The sequence below is a fragment of the Gracilinanus agilis genome, chromosome 2 (assembly GCF_016433145.1).
Source record: "Gracilinanus agilis isolate LMUSP501 chromosome 2, AgileGrace, whole genome shotgun sequence".
NCBI classification, from domain to species: Eukaryota; Metazoa; Chordata; class Mammalia; order Didelphimorphia; family Didelphidae; genus Gracilinanus; species Gracilinanus agilis.
Window position 1 is genome coordinate 532468401 of NC_058131.1, and position 23309 is coordinate 532491709.

General features: G+C 33.6%; 1 protein-coding gene across 1 annotated transcript in view; it reads right to left on the minus strand.

Moving 5' to 3' along the window:
* Positions 1-16797: 16797 nt before the first annotated feature.
* The window catches only part of SPRED1 (sprouty related EVH1 domain containing 1), a 138720-nt gene continuing 132208 nt past the window's right edge, over positions 16798-23309 (minus strand). Inside the window, exons 6-7 of the mRNA XM_044665139.1 lie at positions 19770-19873; positions 16798-18489 (exon numbers count right to left, since the gene is read on the minus strand). Coding sequence (XP_044521074.1) covers positions 17839-18489; positions 19770-19873 — 755 coding nt within the window. The 3' untranslated portion in view covers positions 16798-17838. The remainder of the gene's footprint in view (positions 18490-19769; positions 19874-23309) is intronic.

Genomic DNA, 23309 nt, shown 5'->3' on the forward strand with positions numbered 1-23309 from the left:
GTTTAGCCATTCCCCAACTGATGGACATCCGTTCAAATTCCAGTTCTTTGCCACCACAAAGAAAGTTGTTATAAATATTTTGAAGCATATAGTTTCTTTTTCTTTTCTCCCGATCTCCTTGGAAAATAGGATATGTAGATAGATAGATAGATAGATAGATAGATAGATAGATAGATAGATATGGATATAGACACAAATAGACAGACAGACAGATAAATATAGATAAGATATAGATAGTTTTATAGTTCTCTGGGCATAATTCCAATTTTTTTCCCAAAATAGTTGATTGGATCAGTTCACAGTTCCATCAATAATGTATTAGTATTCCCACTTTTCCACATCCCCTCAAACAGTTGTCATTTTGCCTTTTTTGTATTTTAGTCAATATGATTGGTGCAAATTGATCCCTGTAAGAGTTAAATCAATGTCCAATACTTGAAGTATTATATTTATAAAGTTTATTGTCTGACAAAATACAATCACGTGACTAAGTTTTCTACCTGCTCAAAATGATCTGCCTTCACAACTGCCCTCACAGAAAGAGAAGAGCTCTAGGCACGGAACTCCACTCAATTTATATCCTGTCTACAACAGCACGCAATGACAGTAAGTGAGTAGGATGCTGGGAATAGTAGTTTTGCTGGGGATCATAGTTTTTAGGGTAGCATATTCAAATTACACACACCTCAGAATTGCTTTGGTTTGTATTTCCAAATCAGTAATGATGAAGAGTAGTTCATGATGTAGCTATATTGATAGCTTTTATTTCTTCATTCAAAAAGTGTTCATATCTTTTATCCATTTATCAATTGGGAAAGGCTCTTATTCTCATAAATTTGACAAAGTTCTCCATATATTTTAGCTATGAGATCTCTATCTTAGTGACTGTCAGACAAATTTTTCCCAATTTTTTTCCCCTTCTAATCTTGGCAACGTTTGTTTTTAGAAAAACTTTTCAATTTAATGTAGTCAGAATTATCCATTTTTTTTCATGATGCTTTCCATCTTGTTTAGTCATAATCTGATAGGTAATATGTTTCCTGTTCTAATTTGCAATGATATCTCCTTTTATGTCTAGGTCATAGTATCCATTTTGATCTTATCTTAGTGAATAGTGTAAGACATTGGTCAATATCTAATTTCTCTCAAACTTTCCAGTTGTTTCAGCAATTTTTAACAAATTGTCTGGATCTATAATTTTGGACAAATTACATATATCGCATTATATTTCATATTATTATATAGTATATATATAGTAACATGTACTATATATATAATTATTATGCTACATTAATTATTATACTTTTATTAATGGAATATATTATGACATTATGTTTAATATAATATTCTTTTTGACAAATTACATATGTAGTATTATATTACATATTATTACAAATTACATATATACTATGCACCAGATAATTCTGATAATTTCTGCTTAATAATACAGTTCAAAATCTGGCACTGTTAAGACCTCTTTTCTTTACATTTTTTTTCATTAATTCTTTTGTTTTTCTTGATCTTTTGTTCTTCCAAATGAATTTTGTTATTATTTTTCTAGCTCAAAATAATTTTTTTGGCAATTTGATTGGGATGACATTGAATAAACAGATTAGTTTAGGTAAGATTGTTATTTTAATTATATTGGCTCTGCACATTCATGAACAATTAATATTTCTCCAATTATTTAGATCTCACTTTATTTGTTTAAAAAGTGTTTTATAATTATGTTCATTTATTTTGGCAGGCATATTCCCAGATATTTTATTCAATTTGTGGTTATTTTGAATAGAGTATCTTTTCTGATCTCTTCTTGTAGGACTTTGTGAGTAATATATAAAAATGCTGCTGATTTATGTGGGTGTATTTTATATCCTGATACTTTTTGGTTGAATCTCTAGGTTTTTCCACATATGCCATCATATTGTGTGCAAAAGGAAAATATTTTGATTACCTCTTTGCCCATTGTGATTCCTTCAATTTCTTTTCCTTCTCTTATTGCTATTGCTAGTGTTTCTGATACTATTTAAGTAATATTAATGATATGGACATCCTTGTTTTAGTCCTCCTGATCTTATTGGGAAGGCTTCTTGTTTATTCCTATTACAAATTTGCTGGTGGCTTTAGGTAGATGCTTCATATCTTTTAAAGAAAAACTGCATTTATACCTATGCTTCCTTGTGTTTTTAATAGGAATGAATGTTGTATTTTATCAGCTTTTTCTACATCTATTGATGAAAATCATATGATTTTTATCACTTTTAGTAATTATTAACATATACAAACTTATGTATGTTAATAATTAATTATTGATGTAGATAGTTTTTCTTTCATTAAACTATCCCTACATTCCTGGTAGAAATCCCATTTGGTAACAATGTGTAATTTTTGTGATATATTGTGCAGTCTCATTGCTAGTATTTTATTTAGGATTTTTGCATTCTTTATTCATTTAATGAAATTGGTCTATTATATTCTTTCTCTGTTTTTGCTTTTCTTGGTTTAGGTAACAGTATCATATTTATTTTCCTTCTTTGCTTATTATTTCAATTAATTTATTTAATAGTGAAATTAATTGATCTTTAAATGTTTGGTAGAATTCACTTGTGAATCCATCTGGTCCTAATGTTTTTTCTTATAAAGTTGACTTATGATCTATTCAATTTCTTTTTCTAAAATAGGTTTATTTCTTCCTCTGATAGTCTAGGCAGTTTATATTTTTGTAAGTATTCTTCTACTTCACTTACATTGCTTAATTTATTGGCATATAATTGAATAAAGTAACTCATAATTGCTTTAATTTCATCTTAATTGATGGTATATTCACTCTTTTTGCCTTTAATACTGATTTGGTTTTCTTCTCTCATTTAAAGAATCATATTAACCAATGGTTTATCTATTTTGTTTATTTTTTCCACAAAACCAATGCTGGATTTATTAATTAACTCAATGGTTTTCTTACATTCATTTTTATTCATCTTACCTTTAAATTTTAGAACTTCTGATTTGGTGTTTAGTTGGGGATTTGTAGTTTTGTAATTTGCACTTTTTCTAGTTCTTTTTAAAATTGCATTCCCAATTCACTGATCTGGTCTTTCTCTATTTTACTAATATAAGCATTTAGGGGTATAAATTTTTCTCTTATTACTGCTTTTGAGCATCCCACAGATTAGGGCATATTGCCTCATTATTATAATTTTCTTTAATGAAATTTTTTATTATTTCTATGACTTGTTCTTTAACCCACTCATTCTTTAAGATTAAGTTGTTTAGTCTCCAATGAATTTTTACTTTGTGTTTCCATGGTCACTTATTACATACAATTTTATTGCATTATGGTCCAAAAAAAGATGTACTTAATATTCCTACTTTTCTATGTTTAACTATAATGCTTTCATGTTCTAATATATGGGCAATTTTTGTAAAGGTACTATGTATCACTAAGAAGATGATATACTCTTTTCTATTCCCATTCAGTTCTCTCCAGATATCCATCATATTTAACTTATCTAAGATTCTATTCATGTCCTTGACTTATTTTTTATTTGTGTGGTTTTTTTTGTCAGATTTTGGTTAGATTTATCTAATTCTGAGAGGGGAAAATTGAAGTCTTACCACTATTATTCTTTTGTTATCTATTTTCATCTGTAATTCATTTAGCTTTTCCTTTAAAAATATGAATGCTATGACATTTGGTACCTACAAGTTTAATATTGATAATGCTTTCTTATCTATGGTACTTTTTATCAAATATAGTTTCCTTGTTTATCTCTTTTGATCATATCTATTTTAGCTTTAACTATGTCAGAGATCAAGATTGCTACCCCCGCTTTTTTTGTATCAATTGGGGGCATAGTATATTCTCCTCTAGCCCTTTATTTTTATTTTATATGTTTCATTTTTAAGTATTTCTTGTAAACATCATATTATTGGGTTTCAGTTTTTGATCCATTCTGCTATCAATTTCTATTTTATTATTCACCCCAGTCATGTTCAAAGTTATAATTAATAGTTGTGTATTTCCCGCCATTCTATTTTCCTCACTATCTGTCCTCTTCCTCTCCTTTTGTCATATCCCTCCTCAGATGTCCAATTTCTTCTGCTCACCCCTCCAATTCACACCCTTTCATAGAACCCTTCTCTGACCTTCTCCTTTTTCCCTTTTCATTCTAGATTAACACACTTTTTAAAGGATCCCTACCTTATTCCTCTCCCCCTTACATTTAGTTCTTATTCTATTCACCTTTGAAAAAGTTCCTTCCATATCCCCCCACCCTACCCTTCTATTTCTTGATATTAATTCAATTCTAAAAATTCCTCTAATATTTTGGCTTGAGACCTTCCCTTATTCCCTCACCTTGCCTTCCTATTTCTAGATAAGTATTCCCTTCTAAGAATCCCTCCCTCTTCTTATCTCCTTGCCCTCTTTTTTCTGAATCTATAGTTCCCTTTTAGTTTCTTATTCCTTAAAGAGACTCTTAATCCCTCCCTTATCTTATTCCTCTCACCTCCTTTTTCTTCATATGTTAAGAAGACTCTTACCCATCTAGTATATATTCTTCCCTCTTTAATACAGATCTGATGAGGATAAGGTTCTAGTATTTTCTGCCCTCTACCCTTTCTCTTCTTCTCTGTGACAATTCTTCTACTCATGACTCTTTTATATGATTATTCCATTTTACCTCTTTCTACCCTATTTTATTGTTATTTTAACTCATTCCATTATATTCAACTTGACCTCAAGTCTTTTATCTATTATACTATTTCAAACTACCCAAGTATGAGGTCATTCTTAAGGGGTATAAATAACATTTTCTCATATAAGAAGTAAATAATTTTACCTTTTGGGGTTCCCTATAAATGGTCTTTTATATTTACCTTCTTATAATTCTTATAAATCAAATTTTCTGAGTTCTGTTTCTTTCCCCAAGAATAGTTAAAACTCCTTTAGTTCATTAAATATTCATTTTCCTCCTTTTATAATTAACCTGAACTTTGTTGGGAGTATTTTATTCTTGGCTATAAACCCAGTTCCTTTGCTCTTCCAAATATTGTGTTGAATGCCCTTTGTACTTTTAACATTGAAGCTGCTAGGTCTTGCATTGTTTTACTGTAGCTCCATAGTATTAAATTTTTTTTCTTCTTGTTGTTTGTAGTATTTTCTCCTTAACCTGAGAATTATGGAACTTAGCAATGATGTTCCTGTGTATTTTCATTTTGATGTCTCTTTGTGGTGGTGAATGATAGGTTCTTTTAATATCTGTTTTACTCTCTGGTTCTAGAACATTTAGGCAATTTTCCTTAATGATTTCTTGGAGTATGATGTCTAAACTCTTTTTCTAATAATAACTTTCTGGTAGCTCAACAACTCTTATATTGTCTCTCCTTGATCTATTTCCCAAGTCAGTTGTTTTTGTTTCATATTTTTTTCCATTACTTCATTCTTTTGATTTTGCTTTGCTATTTCTTGTTGTCTTAGGTGCTGGGAGGTAATTACCAGCAGTCCAGTTCCCCTTGGTTTGCAGTGGCTGATCTGAAGTGCCATCTGCTGATTTTAATTTTTATATCATTTTTCTCAAGATTACATCAATGTTGGCATGAATTCCATTCCCACCATACAACTTATCTTTGGAGACAATGTGTTAGGTGTGTTTAAAGTATCTCTTGGGCCACAGTGGTGAGAAAGTACAGACCTTTTCATGGGAGACAATTTCTTCATATTTCATTCATTGTTCTTTTATATTAAATTACTGTAATAAATCAGATGGGGGGGGATTTGGAGACTGTTCTGGCCTGTTCTTGCAGGCACCTGTGTATGGGAATATGAGTTAAAGTTTTAAAATCTTTAACATTAACTCACTATATGCTGGATTGTTGTGAAGTGACTTCTAGAGGAATTTCTGTATTACCGTATGTAAGGGTGGGAATTTTCTAGGAGTTATAGGGGGGCTGTGGGGGGTCTCTGCTATTAGCCTGTATTGTTTTTCTGTATCTCCCTGGAGTTGTGTAAAGATACTGATTACACTAATTTCAGTAAAAGGGAATGTTAGTGAGAAAAGAGTCACATAGGGGAAACTGATTGGAACATCCATCCTTATGATACCTGCTGTGCTGGTGTCATAGATGGTGATGAACCATGCTATACGTCATGGGCTTTGATGGCCTCTGGCACTTAGGAAGTCTTTAGTTTCCCCTTGTCTAATTCTAATTTTTAACAAATTATTTTCTTTCATGAGTTTTTCAGTCTTTTTCCATTTTGGTGATTTTTTCTTTTTTGGTAATTTTCTTGATATTCTTACATTGCTCTTATTTTGTTTCCCAGTTTTTCCTCACTGTCTCTCAACTGGTTTTTGAAATATTTTTAAGCTCTTTGAAAAATTCTTTCTGGGCTTATGATCATTTGGTGTTTTTCTTTGCTGTTTTAGAAGTAGGCATTTTAACTTTACTATTCTCCAAATTTGTACCAGGTCTTCTCTGTCTTTGTTATAGCTATCTATACTTGAGTTCTTTCTCTTTGACTTATTTCCCCCACCCCCTCTCCAAGTTTTAGTGGCCAAACCAATAGGCTTAGATGTTAGTTTTATGTTTGAGTTGGGCTCTTTTTACAGGGTATGGGATGGAGGAAGGGTGATGGTTCAGGTTTCAGGATTTTTTGTGTTTGCAGTTTCCTGGGCCTTACTTTTAATTTTTATAATCCAGGGCCAAGTGTAATCCCTGCTCCCCTGGGCTCAAATCCCAGCCTGTGACTAACCTCAGGTGCTCCAATTAGATGCTTCCAACCCCTTGGTAGTTCTGCCACTGAAAGCAGACAGCTCACCTCCCCTCTGTGACAGCAGCCAGGGAATTCACTCTCCTGTGAGTGATCACAGCTAGCAGGACCCCAGCCTCTCAGCAACTGCACTTACCAGTGTGTGGTCCCACTTTGCTCCTCCTTCTTCAAAGCCTCAGCCTAGGACAGAGCCAGTGTCTGATTAGTGTGCCTGGGTCCCAGAAGGCATTTCCTGCTCAGTGATCTACCTCCCACCTGGGCAGGTAGGGATCTCTAGGCTGCAGCCCACAGACCAGAGCTCGCTGCTTATTGACCCCACTAGTATCTATCTGCCACTGGTCACAGATTCCTAGCACAAGCAGACAAGGTGAGGCTGTCCACTGCCACCATGACTTGTAGCCCATTGATTCCTCAGTGTTTGCTCTGGGATACTTGCCCTACCAGGTAATGCCCAGGCCGGAGATGTCAGAAATCCCTCTTCCAATTTAGCCTTGGTTGTTCTGCTTTACTTCCAACTCTTCTTCATTTTTGCCATGTTAGAATTATTTCTGTTGTTACTTCTGTTTGTTTGTGGGGGAGTTTGGAGAGTATGGCAGTTACATGCTCTACTCTGACATCTTAGCACAATTAAAATAAAACATTTTAAAATAGCTCAGGTCCATGGAACATACTACATTGTCATTGTTGTTCATTTGTTTCAGTTGTGTCCAACTCCTTGTGACCTCATTTGGTATTTTATTGGAAAATATATTGGAGTGGTTTGCCATTTTTCTTCTTAACTCATTTTACAGATGAGGAAACTGAGGCAAATAGGATTAAGTGACATGCCTTGAGTCATACTGCTAGTATGTGTCTGAGGCTGGATTTAAATTCAGGTCTTCCTGACTCTTGACCCTGTCTTTAGGGCTGAAAATCATTTGTCAGGCTGCTTCTTCATCTGTAAAATGGGGATCATAGCTTTGACTTCTCAGGTTGTTGTGGAGATCATGAGAGATAATATGTGTAAAGTCACTTCGCAAAAGTTAGCATACTATGTAAAATGTGCTAGAAATTATTATTTTGACATAAGTGTTAGAAATCATTTAGTTCAATCCCCTCAGTTTCACGGATGAAGAAATACAAAACCTTTTCTTAAAATTTCCTGAGTTCTTGCTTAAAATCTGTTGAGATCAGATGACACATCATTTTCCAAATTGCTGTAATCTAACATTTCACCTTGAGGGTATGGATTACTTTTTTTTGTCCTATATCCCTGGAATCTTGCATCTTATAAGTACTCAGTGGCTGTAGTATTGAAATAACTTGCAGAAAGAGGTAGCAGGATCATTTCCTCAATACCATCTATCCCATGACAATTTAATAACTCCTACTGCTGCAGATAGATGACAGTCCAAAGTAGTCTTCCTTTCCACATAGACTTATGACATGGTGGACCCACAGTGTACCTTCATAATCCCCCTTATGTGGATCTCTCTTGGCTTCTTTTCTTCATCTGTGAAATGGGGGAGAATAGTACCAACCTCTCAGATTGTTGCAGGTACCAAATGTGATAATATGGGTAAAGGCACTTTACAAGACTTCCATTTAATTTAACAGCTGTCTATGCATAAGGAGAAGTCTACTACAAGATAGAGATCTCCCCTGTCAATTCCCAAATTTCCTCATATGATAGCTAGGACAGATTTACCATTTTCAAAAGATTATTGTCTCATATCAAACTGCTACTAAGCCTCACACCTGGAAGTTGGTGTCACATCTCTGCTCCAAGTGTCTCACACTAGGCTTCTGCTTGAGAATAAGCTGTACCCTATGGCCAATACTGGACAAGATTAGGAGATGTGGGTGTTCTAGTCTGACATGGTTCTGACATAAACTATCTGATATTGGGTAAGCCTTTGAGTAGGGCAGTTAGATGGTACAGCGGATAGAGGGCAAGCCCTGGCATCAGGAGGACCAGAGTTCAAATCTAGCCTTAGACATGTCCTAGCTGTGTGACCCTGGACAAGTCACTTATTCCTGTTTGCCTCAGTTTCCTCATATGTAAAATGAGCTGGAGGAGGAAATAACAAACCACTCCACTATCTTTGCCAAGAAAACTCCTAATGGGGTCATGAAGAGTTGAATACAGCAAATGGAGAAAAACACAGAAAACAACAACAAAAAAACTCTTTTGAGTCAGTTTCCTTTTCTGTAAAATGAGATCAGAGTTGGATAAAATAATTTTGAAGGCTCTGTTAGTTCTAATATTTAATGAGTTTAGAAGGCTTTTGAGTCTACTGTTTCTATGACATATTTTGAATAATTGATTCTTTTCAAGATTTTCTTTCAATAATTTTGCTTCCTTGGTGTTCTGGTTGTGTTTGTTTTGCTAGCAGCATTCCTTTTGCTTGTCAAGAAAGAACTATGCTAATTGGCTGACATCCTATTATAGGTCTCTTCTTTGAATTTTTCTTTTAAGTGACCAAAAGATGGCTTAAATGTGTATTTTTAAAGACATTGTCAAATCACAGCTATCTTTTACATATTTGGGAAGGCAGGGAAGGTACTATAAGGGATTTGGGCAGATTTATTATTATTTTTGGATTAGAATATTAGGGAGTTTTTGTTTCATGATGTATTTAATAAGATTAAACAGTTATATGGATTCAGATTTTCAACCTGGAATTTTAATACTTGGGACAGCTGAGGTGGAACAGGGCTCCCTCTGTTCTGTTGATTATTAAAGAAGCTAGACTATTCTACCCCAAATTAATGATTGGGAAATTGCTTTTAAATCAGAATAATGCTATTTTGGAAAATGTAACATAAGTCTCTTGGTTTCCCCCATATAATTTTCAGTACTGCTGGATCTGTGGTAGAAAACTTGTGGAGAAGGGAATACTAATCTCACCCTTTTATAACATTTGGGAGAAGTGGTCCTTAAACTAACTGGAATTCTGGTCCAAGAGCAGGCTTTTTGGAATAACTGACAGCACATGGCTGGCTCATCATTATGGAAAAGAGTACACTGTACACAGCAGATGACTCATCTGGGAGTGCTGTTTGATACTGCCTTAGGCAGAGTATTTCTAGTCTTGGCAAAAGAAAACAAGCCATTAACAGCAAGACTCTTCGACTCTAATTTGTTACAGTGTCTTTAGGAGATTACCAAAAACCGTTGAGCCCAATGGATTTTGTCACATACTAGATTACATTTGTTTCTTCCAGTTGGAGTTGTCCGTAGATGACGTGCAGAAGCCATCTCCAAGTCAATTTATCACCTGAGCCCTTAAAAATTGCTAGTTATAGGGGCAGCTGGGTAGCTCAGTGGAGTGAGAGTCAGGCCTAGAGACAGGAGGTCCTAGGTTCAAACCCGGCCTCAGCCACTTCCCAGCTGTGTGACCCTGGGCAAGTCACTTGACCCCCATTGCCCACCCTTACCAATCTTCCACCTATGAGACAATACCCCGAAGTACAAGAGTTTAAAAAAAAAAATTAAAAAAAAAATTGCTAGTTATTTTTCCAAATTGTACTCCAAAGAAGGTAACTTGGTAGTTTGAAAGTGAGACAGAGGACAGTGGGAGTGGGGGAGAAAACATACTCCTTATATTGACATTCTTCAAACCCAGGAAACAAAATTTAAACATCATGAGGGCAAGGAACTTCATTTTGGCATGGCAGTAAATGAAAAAGGTTGATTATACATTTCAGTTCTGAGTAGAACATAAAATTAATAGTAATATATTGAAGTCTATCTCCTGAGCTCCTCCCTGCTGTTTCCCACCTTCTCTCAAATAGAATTCTAACAAACTGAGCAGGAAACAGAATTTTTGTTGATATAAAAATCCTGAAGAGATTTTAATCAATTCCAAGGAACAAGAAGCCCTACCAATTAACCCAAATTCTAGTAAAACACGGAGAAACAACTTGAAGGCAGGGGCTCCTAATTTTTTTTCAGGATCATGGTCTCCTTTGGTTTTTAAATACATTGAATGAATGTCACAAAAGGAACCAATTTCATAGGACTAGTTATCTAAATATTTTTTAGATGTTTGTGGACTCCAGATTAAGAACTCCTAAGTTAGAGACAGTTTGCATGGTGGGACATAAGCCACATAAGGGCAAAATGTGGAATACCAATTCCAAAGCTCAGCAAGGAGAATGAAGTAAATGTAGATTGTGGGGATTTTACATTAATTCCTAGGGTAGTATAGGCAATATCCCATTATAACAATGCAGTCACAAAAAAAGAGGTCCAAGATGACAGAGTTGGAATAGTATCATAGGTTTAAAACAGGAGAGGAACTATTTAAGCAATCTTCTAGTTCAACTCTTAATTAACAGAAAACTAAAATTTCAGGAGATTTTAACTCGAATACATTTATACAAGTAGTAAGTAATCAGCGCTAAGATTTGATTCTAGGTCTTCATATTCTAAATCCATTGGCCTTTTTACTACCCCAGGATAGCTTTGACTTTCATAATAAAAAGCTCTTTTTTTAAACTACATTCTATTTAACAGTTGTACTTTTAAGGAAACAAATTTGGTCATCTGTTGTTTACATTTGCGTGTTTATAGATGTAAACAGAGAGGAGTTTTAATAAAATAAGTAAATTTTTAAAAAAATAAGTATTAATATTATCTTTAATTTGAATTTTAAAAAATATATAACATTTTAACAAATTTTATGGGTATTTTATTAGTATTACATCATCATAATTATCCAAAGTATCCCTCCATCTTTTCCCCTTCCAGAGAGATGCTCAATATGACAAATAGTATTTAAAGGGGGGAAAAAATCAGCACAACTAATTAATTCATTGAAAGTCCAAAAACATGTGCAATGTGACATGTTAATCATCAATTACATAATACAGAAAACATTAGACTAGAAATGGAAAGGCTTTGGTTCTAGTCCTAGATTTACCTTTAAGTTTCTGTATAATCTTGGATTAGTTAGTAATTTAATCTCTCTGGACATCAGTTTCCTTATCTGTAAAATATAGGAGAATAAGATATCTGTAAAAGAGAGGAAGACTAGAATATGAATCTCTAACAACTCTATTCATGCTAAATCATACAATCTTTGATCACGTAGCGATTACTCATGAACTCTTTAAACCTCAACCATTTCTGAATGAAAATCTACCTACAGTTCTTTGTCATGGCAAATATCACACCCCGAGGTCCTTAGAAGAGAGAAGAGATGACAGTAATGTACACACAGTGTTTTTTATATTTGTTTGCTATATTCTTTTCACCTGCTGATTCATTATAGCAAGTAAGAATTAGCTATTTTCCAGCAAAATATGGATTTTAAACAAATTTTATTACAACAAAGCATGTAAATATGACTTTTCCTCTACTGCAAAGTTTAGCTTAGAAGTTTACTCTTGGTCTTTTTTTGAGAAGTAGAAATGTAGCTTCAGGGTCAAATTGTCTGACTTTGGGGAGCTTTTACTGGGCCTAGAAATTTCTAGGTTAGAATCTAAAGGAAGTTTTCAAAATTGATTGGTAGGCCAGTCAACAAACAGTTTTACAAGAATTACTTTTAATTTAAGCATTATCTTTATTTGCAACACATTTTCATTGTCAAGTTGTAGCAGACCTGTTTTCAAACTTCTTTGGTGAACATTAAAGTTTCCTTATTTAAAGGTCTTATGAAAACTTAGGAATAAAAATAGCAAAAAAATTGCTTTATAACAAAATTCAATAATACAAGGCAAACCTAGTATGTCAACTCTGAACTATCTATACTAAAAGGCCATGCTTAATCAAAAGTTCGTCCTACGAAAGCATTATAGGATTTTCATTGTAGATTTACTTTCCTAATTAAGAAGTAGCAAGGAGGGAGAGCTAGCCTTGAATTCAGGAAGATTAAAGTTATTTAACTTCTCAATTTCCTAAGGTAGCTTTTTATGGTTGTAAGTTAGAAGTTTTCTGACAGGTTTAGAGGAACAACAAACAAAAAACTCTTCCCTGTTATACTTCATTTAGGCAAACAATAAAACTAAATTGTATTTCTTGAATAAATGCCATCTGACAAAGAAGTTGATGGAGAAATATATAGAACACAGAACAACGTGCCAATTTGGGATTTAAATTTTGCTACAAATGATCTCAAGCTGATACTACAAAATCAACAGGAATTGGTTCCTATGTCAGTGAATGAAAATGCAGCATTCATTATGGCTTTAAAACGATCTAACATAATCAAGAAGGAACTAGTAATTTGAGGTAAGGTTTAAGTGAACTTTGGGTTTGAAAAAAAAATGAACCCTAAAAACATTTTGATTTTTTTAAAAAGTGTGACTAAAAGCGCCTATTGTTACTTACTCTTCTCTTTTAGCTGACACCTCATGCATCAGTGTGAACAGGCCCAGGACATTAAGAAAAAAACCTTTTTTAATTTTATGAGAGGTTTAATCAGGTAATTACAGGGTGGGGACCATTAAAAACAAACTGTTTTATGATAGTATCTGATATGTCCAATTACATGAATATGGTGTAACAAAAGTTACAAACTTATATATGCGTATTTACATTATATACTGAAAAGTACCAAGCTATATATGTTCGTATACAGAAAAGGAAATACATCTACGACATGAGTTAAACTAAATTATACATTGCTCATTATAAAGAAAGCAGTTGAAGATAAATGGGAATAATATACACATGAGGCACTTTTTGAGGTCAGGGTAGAAAGCAAATGGCACTATTTGCAAAAAGGAAAGGCAGTGTGTTCAGAATATCTATGTACCATTTATAGTGCAGCTCCAAATACAAAGGATTTTCCAATAGATAATGCTTTAGAATTTTCAAAACTATCCACAAAGTTTTTAGTTTTAAGCTTTCAGGAACAAAGTGTAACATTTAGCAGTGCACCAAAGCATACAGAAGTTTAATACCACGTGGCAGCTAGGCAAACAGTAGCTTAAGGCCTATTAATATCTTTGTTTTCTATCACCGTGGTCTATTTTTATTTCATGTATGAAATTGCTTGAAAAGCACATCACAATGGTATTGTTTTAAAATTTAAGGTCCAATCTCAAAGACAGATGGGATCACAGGATAGGGAGGGAGAAAGGGGAAAAAAAAAATAAAACAGAGTATGTTTGTACTAGAGTTTCCAGGGCTTTCTTGGAAAAGGGATCGAAGGATGTTTTTTGGGGGGGGGGCACTAGTGTCTTCAGATATTTCAAGGGACCAAAGTTTGTTTTATCTTTTAATGCAGGAAAAAATGTTACGATCGTTTAACAGACCTTTTGCTAGGATTTTAAACACAATACTATATTTAGTAAAGTACAGAATGCAGTCATAAAGTTTTTTCAAATATTAACAGGTGAAGCAAATCTTTCATAACATGTGTGATGATGCTATGCTTCAATTGTCCTTTACTTGTATTCTGGATCTTACCTGGATTAAAAAAAAAAAACAAAACAACTTATTGTGCTGTTCAATTTAACAAAAAAGCCCCTAGTAATGACGGATGATATTTTCGGCATGATAAGAAAGTGCATCTTGTTTTAGTGTTATTCCGAGAGCTATGAGCATAGCTGTTTGCATAACCAATGAAACTAGGTAATTTCAATCTTTTGCCCTTTAAATAATACACTCAAACCATCATTTTCCTTACACACACACTCTCTTTCACTCACTCTCTTCTCTCTCTCTTCAACTCATTTGCTAAAATATAATCATTGGCAAAGCTCACAAAAATTCTTCCTTTAGTATAAAGGCAGAATTATACAAATTTTTTGTGGTTAAGGTTTTTGCCAAGAAATAAATTATCAGAGCAGAACTGGTTTCATATATGTTCATAAGAATCCAGTGTTTACTATAGTTGCCAGTTTCAAATAATCCATTAACTTTTAAATGGAATTTTTATGGTTTATATATCCTATAAATGACCATAAAAGGGAAATGACATAAGGTTTTCCAGGATTCAAAAAGATACAATAGAAAGGGAAAAATGACTTTTAGACTTTTCCAAATATTTCTTATTCCTGATGCCCTGAGGCCACAGTACCTTTCCTTAATGGCCTATATCCTGCAAAGAATGGGATCTGAGTCCCTTATTCCCCAAAGGTTTTTTTGGATGGATGTTATTCCAGCAGGTGGTGCTGAAGTGCTATAGCTGACCAGAGACCAAACACGTCTACCCTTCATGGTTAGCTAAGGGAAATATCATTCAACAATGATAACAGTAGGCTCATGGGATTATTTCTTTCCATGTGATTTGGATGGTCCTATTTTCTAGTTTCAATGGATAATAATGACTGAATAATTTTGTTCAGATTGCCTTCTACCTTCAATATTACAAACAAGAAGCCTAAGGAACTTTTCAGAGGAAGGTCCAATTGTTAGAAATATTAAGATGCAGTATAAATAAATGTTGCTTGATTTATTTAGATGTTTGATTTCTCCAAGTATGAACTGATGAAGGTATATATTTGTTTCCCATCTTACCATTCTAACTCAGTTAACTTAATCTGTCCTTCCATCAGGATCCAGATGTATTATATCATTAGTTTATGGCATATATTGATTTTCCTAGCTTTATCATGTTATTGGCATAGAAACTGGGTATATTAACTTATAAAAACCCAGGATAAAATAACAACCTGTAATATCCATATTCATAATTTTTAATGAAGCAAATTGTTTTAGATTGTAAAGGAAAGAAAGGGGAGAGGGTGGCAAAATCGTAGCAGCAAAGTGGTTAAACAAATTGAAAATATTAATGCACAACTTCATTAAAAATATTAAAGCATAATCTGTTGCATATAAAATACAGTACAGGAACAGGAGTTGCACTCTTTTGATTAGTGCTCAACAGAGGAAATTTTTAAGTTTGTTTCTTCCCAAAAGTATATACACAGTACAATTCCACAGCATTTTCCTATATCGCCAGCAAGTTCTTTTCTTCAGTTGTTCACACCTTGCTCAAATCTGAATTATAAACTAAGCACTTACAAATATCAAATTTCATTCACAAAAAAACCCAAACAAACAAGCACTCTCATTTTACCAATGAAGAGTAGTTTTGAAAGTTAACAGTCTATTCTGAGAAATCAAGTTTAGCTGAAAATGTGATGAGTGAAAATTATCCACAGTAGCAGCTTTCAAATATATAAACTGTAAAAATGAGACTTAAGACTGCTGCTACAGTGTTAATGTTCTTGGACTTAGCTCATCTGAATGATTTTTAGTACAAAACTAGAAAGAAGCTCTTTTTCATAACTTCTATAGTTATCAATATATTTGTCTTCTTTTCAATGTGAAATAATACTTCAAGATGATCTATGTACACAATGTTGTCAGTTCAAGCTGTCATATAAATATAAATGCTTTCTTTAAAAAAAGTATCTTACAGACAGATAGTGTTATATACATCGTTCAGTTTGATCTTAGGGCAAGAAAAGGAAGGTAACAAGCTTTAATATGATATGTAAAAAGAAATACATGACATTAAAAACCTGCATAGAAAAGGAGCTTCAAAAGGTAGTGTGATTTTTACTTTCACTGCCTATAGTAACTCTTTAGGACATAAAAAAGGGCCCTCGTATCAACTCAGTCCCTCTCCCTTCCTCCTAAACCCCCCCTCTAGAATCTTTCTCAAAGCACCCCTCAACTTGGTTAGAGTTTTAATGTAACATTAAAAAAGAATTATTAAATTAATACTAAAAATTGATTACTAAATTACTAAAATACTTTTAAAAAAATGATCCCTAGAATATTACACAATCTGTTAAAACATTATCCAATTGTTATTATCCAGTAATACACAGCAGATTTAGTAAAACTTATAATATACTTCATATACTGGATGTATTAAAAGCTTTTTTTCCTGGTCTTTTTAACCATGCCACATTTTAATGTAAAATATGTGTTTCTTATAGTTCAAATAAAAATAAAATTTTCTGCAACAGAAAAAAGTGATGTTACCATGGGGGGAGAAGGGTGGGGTAAGGGTAAATAGGGTAAAATAATAAGTACTAGGATTAAGCCCAAAGATTAATAAAACAGCTGAACATGATCCTAGTTTGGCAGAATGATAGATGGAGGCCTCAAAAGAACATTTTATTGTAACTATTTGGTTATATCATTTAACTTGCTAAACATTTGTAAATGCAATTAAAATATTTTAGAGGAGGAAACCCCAAAAGAAAACAACTTGCTGGTTGAAAACACAAAACCTCACTTTTTTTCTGATAATGTTTAATCAGTCTTTTATATATGTAAAAAAATAAGTGTTATGTTCCCATCAGAACATCAGACAATTACATCTGTGCTTAAAAAAAATTGGTCACTCAAGACTATTAAAGGTTTTAGATCACCAGAATGTACAGATATAACTCAATACAAACTGCGGTTGGAGGGAAATGACGATGAAAATATCCATTCATTCACATGGAATAAAAATGCAACTAACTAGATGATTTAAATATTCGAAATATGGAATGTGACAGTAGATACAAGTATATCTACTATGGAAATTGGAAGGGGAAGAAAAGTTTATTATGTAATAATTCGTACCTTATACTTAGTTAAATATAAACATTTGTTATTTATACATAAAACTGCTTCCAAAAAACAACTAATAAATGATTTAGTTGTACTTCAGTTTCATTTCTGATATATGCGAAGTGTTAACTTTTCTTAGTTTGAAATCAACTGTCACTAGTGCACTTTTTGTTTAATTATGTGTCAGATGCATTCAGTTCTTTTTGAAGATCCCTCCCCATCACCTAAGCCATAAATGTACAAAAATGCCAAATTCATCCCTTTTTAGTTGGATCAGAGTTTGCACCCTTATATAGCCAATAGCCAGAAATGGCTTCCTTCCTCAAATAATCCTTTACAACTTTCAACAAAATGTGCCATGCACTTGAGGGAAACAGTCCAACATGGCTTCTAGCATCTGTGAAATGGCAAGAACTGACTGAGTTCTGCGGCTTCTTCCATGGTTGGCCCCCTGTGACGCCAGGCCAGATGCCACGCCGCTTGCCAAAAGCCTCCACAAATCCAAGTTAGCTAATTCCTGGAAACAAAGACTTCAGACTCATTTTGGCACCAGCCGGTTTCATCCGGCAGCTTTGTGTTTTCCTCCGCAGCACCCACAAGCCTCGCCACAGCGATGACACATTCGCAAGGGAACATAGCAGCACATGCATGGCGCAATGAAAGACAGCGCCACCAGGGCCAACCACCGCAAGCAAAATTTGTCATCGCTGGTGTCACATGAACAGGGGTCAGAAAAGTCTCCCTCTGAGTCTGACATACAGTGATACAACATGCTTTCTGCGCAGAGCATGCAGCTAACTTGGTATATGCATCTCTTAATAGGATCTGGAGCGTCCTGACACTTTCCCCTGCCATTTTCTTCATGATTAAATCTCTCTTGGCAGTATATGCAGCGAGAACGCTCACCATCTTCTTTTCTTCTTTTTGACTTCTTAAATTTTAATGAGGAAGGCTGTGTCTTAAATACCACAGAGTCTTTGAGTGCATTTAACTTAGTCCCATCCCCACAAGAGTACATATAGTCAGGCTTTTTACTCTCTGATTTTGAAAACTCAATATTAGAGTCAGTGTCATCTCTCTCCAAGTCATTTTTCCACATGTCAGGATGCCTGTAGTCTGCATAACGACGTATTAAAATATCACGAGGATTTATTCTGACAATTTCATCTTCATCTTGAAAACTGACATGCCTGATTGATTTCAAAGGTACCTAAAAGAAAATAGAAAAATTACAAAAGTCAAAAGGATTTAGAAATTTTTGCTTTAAAAAATATCATTGATAAATATATCAATATACTTATTCTTTAACAAGAGATCTAATTTTAGAAAAAGGAATCTTTTACCCTTTCTCAACATCTTACACAATGAAATATTCAAATAACTTCTTAAAGAAGCTATTTTTGCTTTGTTACCAAATGTTGTTTTTTTTTTAAAACTCAATTTCCTTAAGATATTAATACACTTTGTGAACAGGAGTTTATAGCCAACTATGACAAGGGGTACCTGATGGGAGAGACAGGAATTCATGTCTCTATTACTTAACAGTAATCTGTCTCCAGCAAGACTAACCACCAACCAAAAGATGATCAAAACAATCAAGCTATCTACCAACCCCCAGTTTTTAAATAAAACAACAAATTTTCGATAAGGTTTATTTTTGGAAGAATTCATAAAAAAAAAAAAATTAAGTCCTACTGGAATATTATGTGTTCCAAGACAAAATTAAAGACTGTTATGTTACAGTGAAGTCACTGCTTTTTCATAACTTTGGGCATGATTAGGTAAATTCAGCAAGAACATCACCAGATCTTAATTTAGAACAAAAGTGAACATATTGATTAGGGGCACTGTCCAGTTCTCATTTGGAAAAATAATATACAAAGAAAAAATAATTTATTTAATCTGATGATTTTACACACACAGACACACACTAAAGTTTACAATAAAAAACCCTTGGCTTGATAAAGAAGTAATTAACAAGTGCTCAATTTGTGGTCTGTGGCTGCAGCAACAAAGACAAGCAGCTTCAATTTTGAACTTGTAACACGGTTTTAGCAGTGTTAATTTATCTTATTTTCAAGTAATACACTTGTACTTTTAGGGCTTAAGATACTATAAATAAAATTTCATTCCTTCAAAAAACGTTACTTTGGATTTTTAGAAATTCAGAGAAAGGATCCACTCTTAACACTAAACTTAGGAGGATACACAAGAGTAAAAGCTTCAAATACTTCTAATAGACTATTTAGAAAGTCTGTCACTGGAAAATTTAAATGTAAACCTAATTCTAAAATCTGTTACTTAAGACCTCAGAGACTCAGGGAAATAATCAATTATAGCAACAAAATGGCTAGATGAAAGCTTTTCAAATATATTCCCTAAAGTAGTTTAACTCTGTGTTAAGATATCACCTTCTCCAATTTTTACAGGTATACTTCCAATGTAAAGGAGTCATATTACACAGTATTTCAAAGTGAACAAGTAATTTACCCGATTTTGGGATTTCTGACTTCCACATTCCTTTGAAACCTGCCGATGTACATAATCCCCAGATCTGCCTTGAAGGGAAGTGTCCAAATCTGGCTGGCTGAATGCTACCTGTAATATTAAACATTTCTAATTAAGCGAATCAGAAAAATGCAATTCTGTTTTCTATAAAAAATAAAAATTAATGTGTTAAAGTTACTGCTTTCATTTCTAATACCACACAAAACATTTCTGGTATATTTGAAAATTTTGCTTCTAATAAAAAGGTTATTTTATTTACTGTTTCTCTTCTTCAACATTGCTGTTCTTAGGCTGAGAATAGACAATTATTAAATATATAGTTTGTAGATTATATAAATGTCTTATCATCTACTTCTAGGTCATTTCAGTCTTATTCATTTATTTACCAAGTAGTAGGGGAAAAAGAATTAAGCAATCCATTTTTAATTGATTGTGGGGTTTATTGAAATTTGAAGTTACTTAAAACTAATGGTTAAGGGCTTTTACTATTCTCTGAATAACATATTAACATGAAACTTGACAGTGGGCTATATTTCTTTCTCATTTTTTGATCATTATATTTTTAGATTTTTGATCACTACATTTTATAACCAGAAAGGACTTTCAAAATCATGTAGTTGCATCTTTTCAGTTTAGGGAAATTTTTAGTTTTATAATCTTAAAAATATTTATTGAATATATACAGCTTTTTAATAAACTGCAGAGGCTATGGGGAAATGCCATGAAATATAAGAAATAATTTCTACTTGTAATCTACCCTATAAAGCCCAACTAAGATACTATCTCCTTTTTCCTACATCCTCTGGTCAAGAATAACCTTCCTTCTGGGACCTCACACATTATCTTGTTTTGCAATTTTTAAATGCATTATTGTGTATTATAATTATTTATGTTTATATCCCATCCCCTTACTAAAGGCTGTGCCTAATCTGAACTTTCCATTTTCCTTAGAAGCCCACTGCAATTTTCCCTTTCATTATAGTCGAAAACAATAAATTTTCAGGAAAGCAAAGAAAAAGTGACTATTTGAAGCAGGTGTTCCTATAGATTGACCAATTTATTCACAGGATCAGACAGTGAGTGCTAGAAGGAACCTTAGAAACCATCTCGTCTAATTCCCTCTTTTTATACGAGGAAAAAAAGGCCTAGATAGCCTTAAAATGACTAGTCTTGGATCATATAGTAAACACCAGAGGCAAGATTTGTACCTAGGTCCTTGGACATCAGATGTTTCTTTCTTTCTTTTTTTTTAACCTTTACCTTCTGTCTTAGAATCAATACTATGTGTTGGTTCTAAGGCAGAAGAGTGGTAAGGGCTAGGCAATGGGGGTTAAGTAACTTGCCCAGGGTCACACAGCTAGGAAGTATCTGGGGCCAGATTTGAACTCAGGACCTCCCATCTCCAGGCCTAGCTCTTAATCCACTGAGCCACCTAGCTACCTCTCTTGACATCAGATTTAAAGCTCTAATACCCCCTTTCTATGCCTCCTGGGGCACTGTAGATTTTTTAAAAAATGTATATAGTTGATGATATGAGAAACATATAGGCAAAAAAAACAAGAAAACAAAACCAGAAATATATGATTTATTGCCAAATAAAAAGTGTTTTTTTTTTTAAGTCCTACTGGACTTAAAAGATAGAAGTGTTATCAGAATTCAGTGATGGACATGATCACTATGATCTACCTAGGTTGGTCAGGGAAAGCATGGAGGAAGTAGGACTCAGGTAGGACATTAGAGAATAGGCAGGGTTTGGACAGGTTGAAAAAGAGTAAGAAGGTCTTCTAGGTTATGAGTATTAACTATTTTTTCCTAACTGATGTTCTCTCTATGCTAGCTAGAAATAAACCTTACCTTTAGTTTGCATATATCTTTAAAAACAAAAACAAAAACAACCCTTATTTTCTGTCTTAGAATCAATACTATGTATTGGTTCTAAGGCAGAATGGTGAGGGATAGGAATGGGGGTTAAGTGACTAGCCCAGGGTCACAGCTAGGAAGTGTCTTGAGGCCATATTTGAACCTTGAACCTCCCATCTCTGAGCCTGGCTCTCAATCCACCAAGTTACCCAGTTGCTACTTGAACCAAATTATTCTCAAAACGATTGAGTACAATTTCACTTACTAATCTGAAAACAAGAGTGTTTTAAAGAATAAGAACACCACAAATCTCAAAGCATAACAATTCTCAGAAATCAGAGACATAAAAGAGTTTAAGGCATATTGTCTTCAGCAACATGTCAATATTATACAAAATGAAGGGAAAAATAACTTGGGAAGACCCTTGAGATATCATTATGCAATTTTCATATGGTTCATGAAAGGTCAGAGCCAGAAGGAATCATAGTGATATTCTAAGTCCTCTATTTTTTGTTAAGACATGAGGAAATCAATATATAATGATAAGTGAATCAAAGTTTTTTTACTCAAAACTAAGGTTTGAACCGGATTCCAAATTTGAAGCTTTTTAAACTCTACTCTGATGCTCCACTTTAACATGATGTTGCATGAATGTCAAAGACAACTTTTCATCAAGGTTCCAGTAAAGTAGAGGAATAATAATGGGCATTTATATAATATTTTTAAATATGAAAAGTACTTTGTATTCATTATCTCATCTGAATGTTTTGCCCACATCATAATTCTGTCTTTCTAATCAAATCCCTCAGTGATAGAATTGTAATCAAAATAAAAGAAAACACCCTAGAAAAACAAGAATGGGTAAACTGCACAATAATGAAGAGATGCTGAAAATAAAAAGTTTAAAAAAGACCAAGAAGAGATAAAAGGAAAAACTTGGGCTAAGTAATATCATAAGATCTTAAGAGTGCAAATCCCTTTGAGGTTATGTGGTTCAGACTCAGTCTGAAACCCTCAAGCGAAGTGATGCTCCCCATCACCAAGGCAACCTATTTCATCAAATATGGATAGGCCTAACTTTTACCAAGTTTTTTTCTTTAAATTGAGCCAAAATTTGTTTCTTCAACTTCTACTCATTATTCTTAGTTTCTGCCATCTGGGTCAAATGGAATAATTTTAATTAATTTTCTATATGCTTTTTATACTTTCATCCAAATACTTGAAAAGAACTATCATATAACTCCAAGTCTCTAGTCACTTCACTACACTGGTCATGTTCATGTGTTTGTCAATGACCTTCTTGAACTATGGCCTGAAAACTGACCACAATACTCCTGGGTATGGTATTCTACAGGACTGAGTTCATTTAGGAATGTTACTTCCCCCAGTGGACACAATGATTCTCTAAATGCTTCCAAGAGTGAGTAACATCATTTCTTTTTGGTCGCTATGCCATACTATGAGATCTTGCAATCTACTAAACTACACAAATCTTTCCCCCCCCAGACAAACTGCTAATACAGGCATGCTTGTTCTATCATGTGTTTATACAAATGATTTTAAAATCTGAGAATAAGACTTTATATTTATTTCTTTAAGATTTTAATTTATTATTATTGTATTGGATCCATTGTTTTAAACAGTCAAGATCTTTTAAAATCC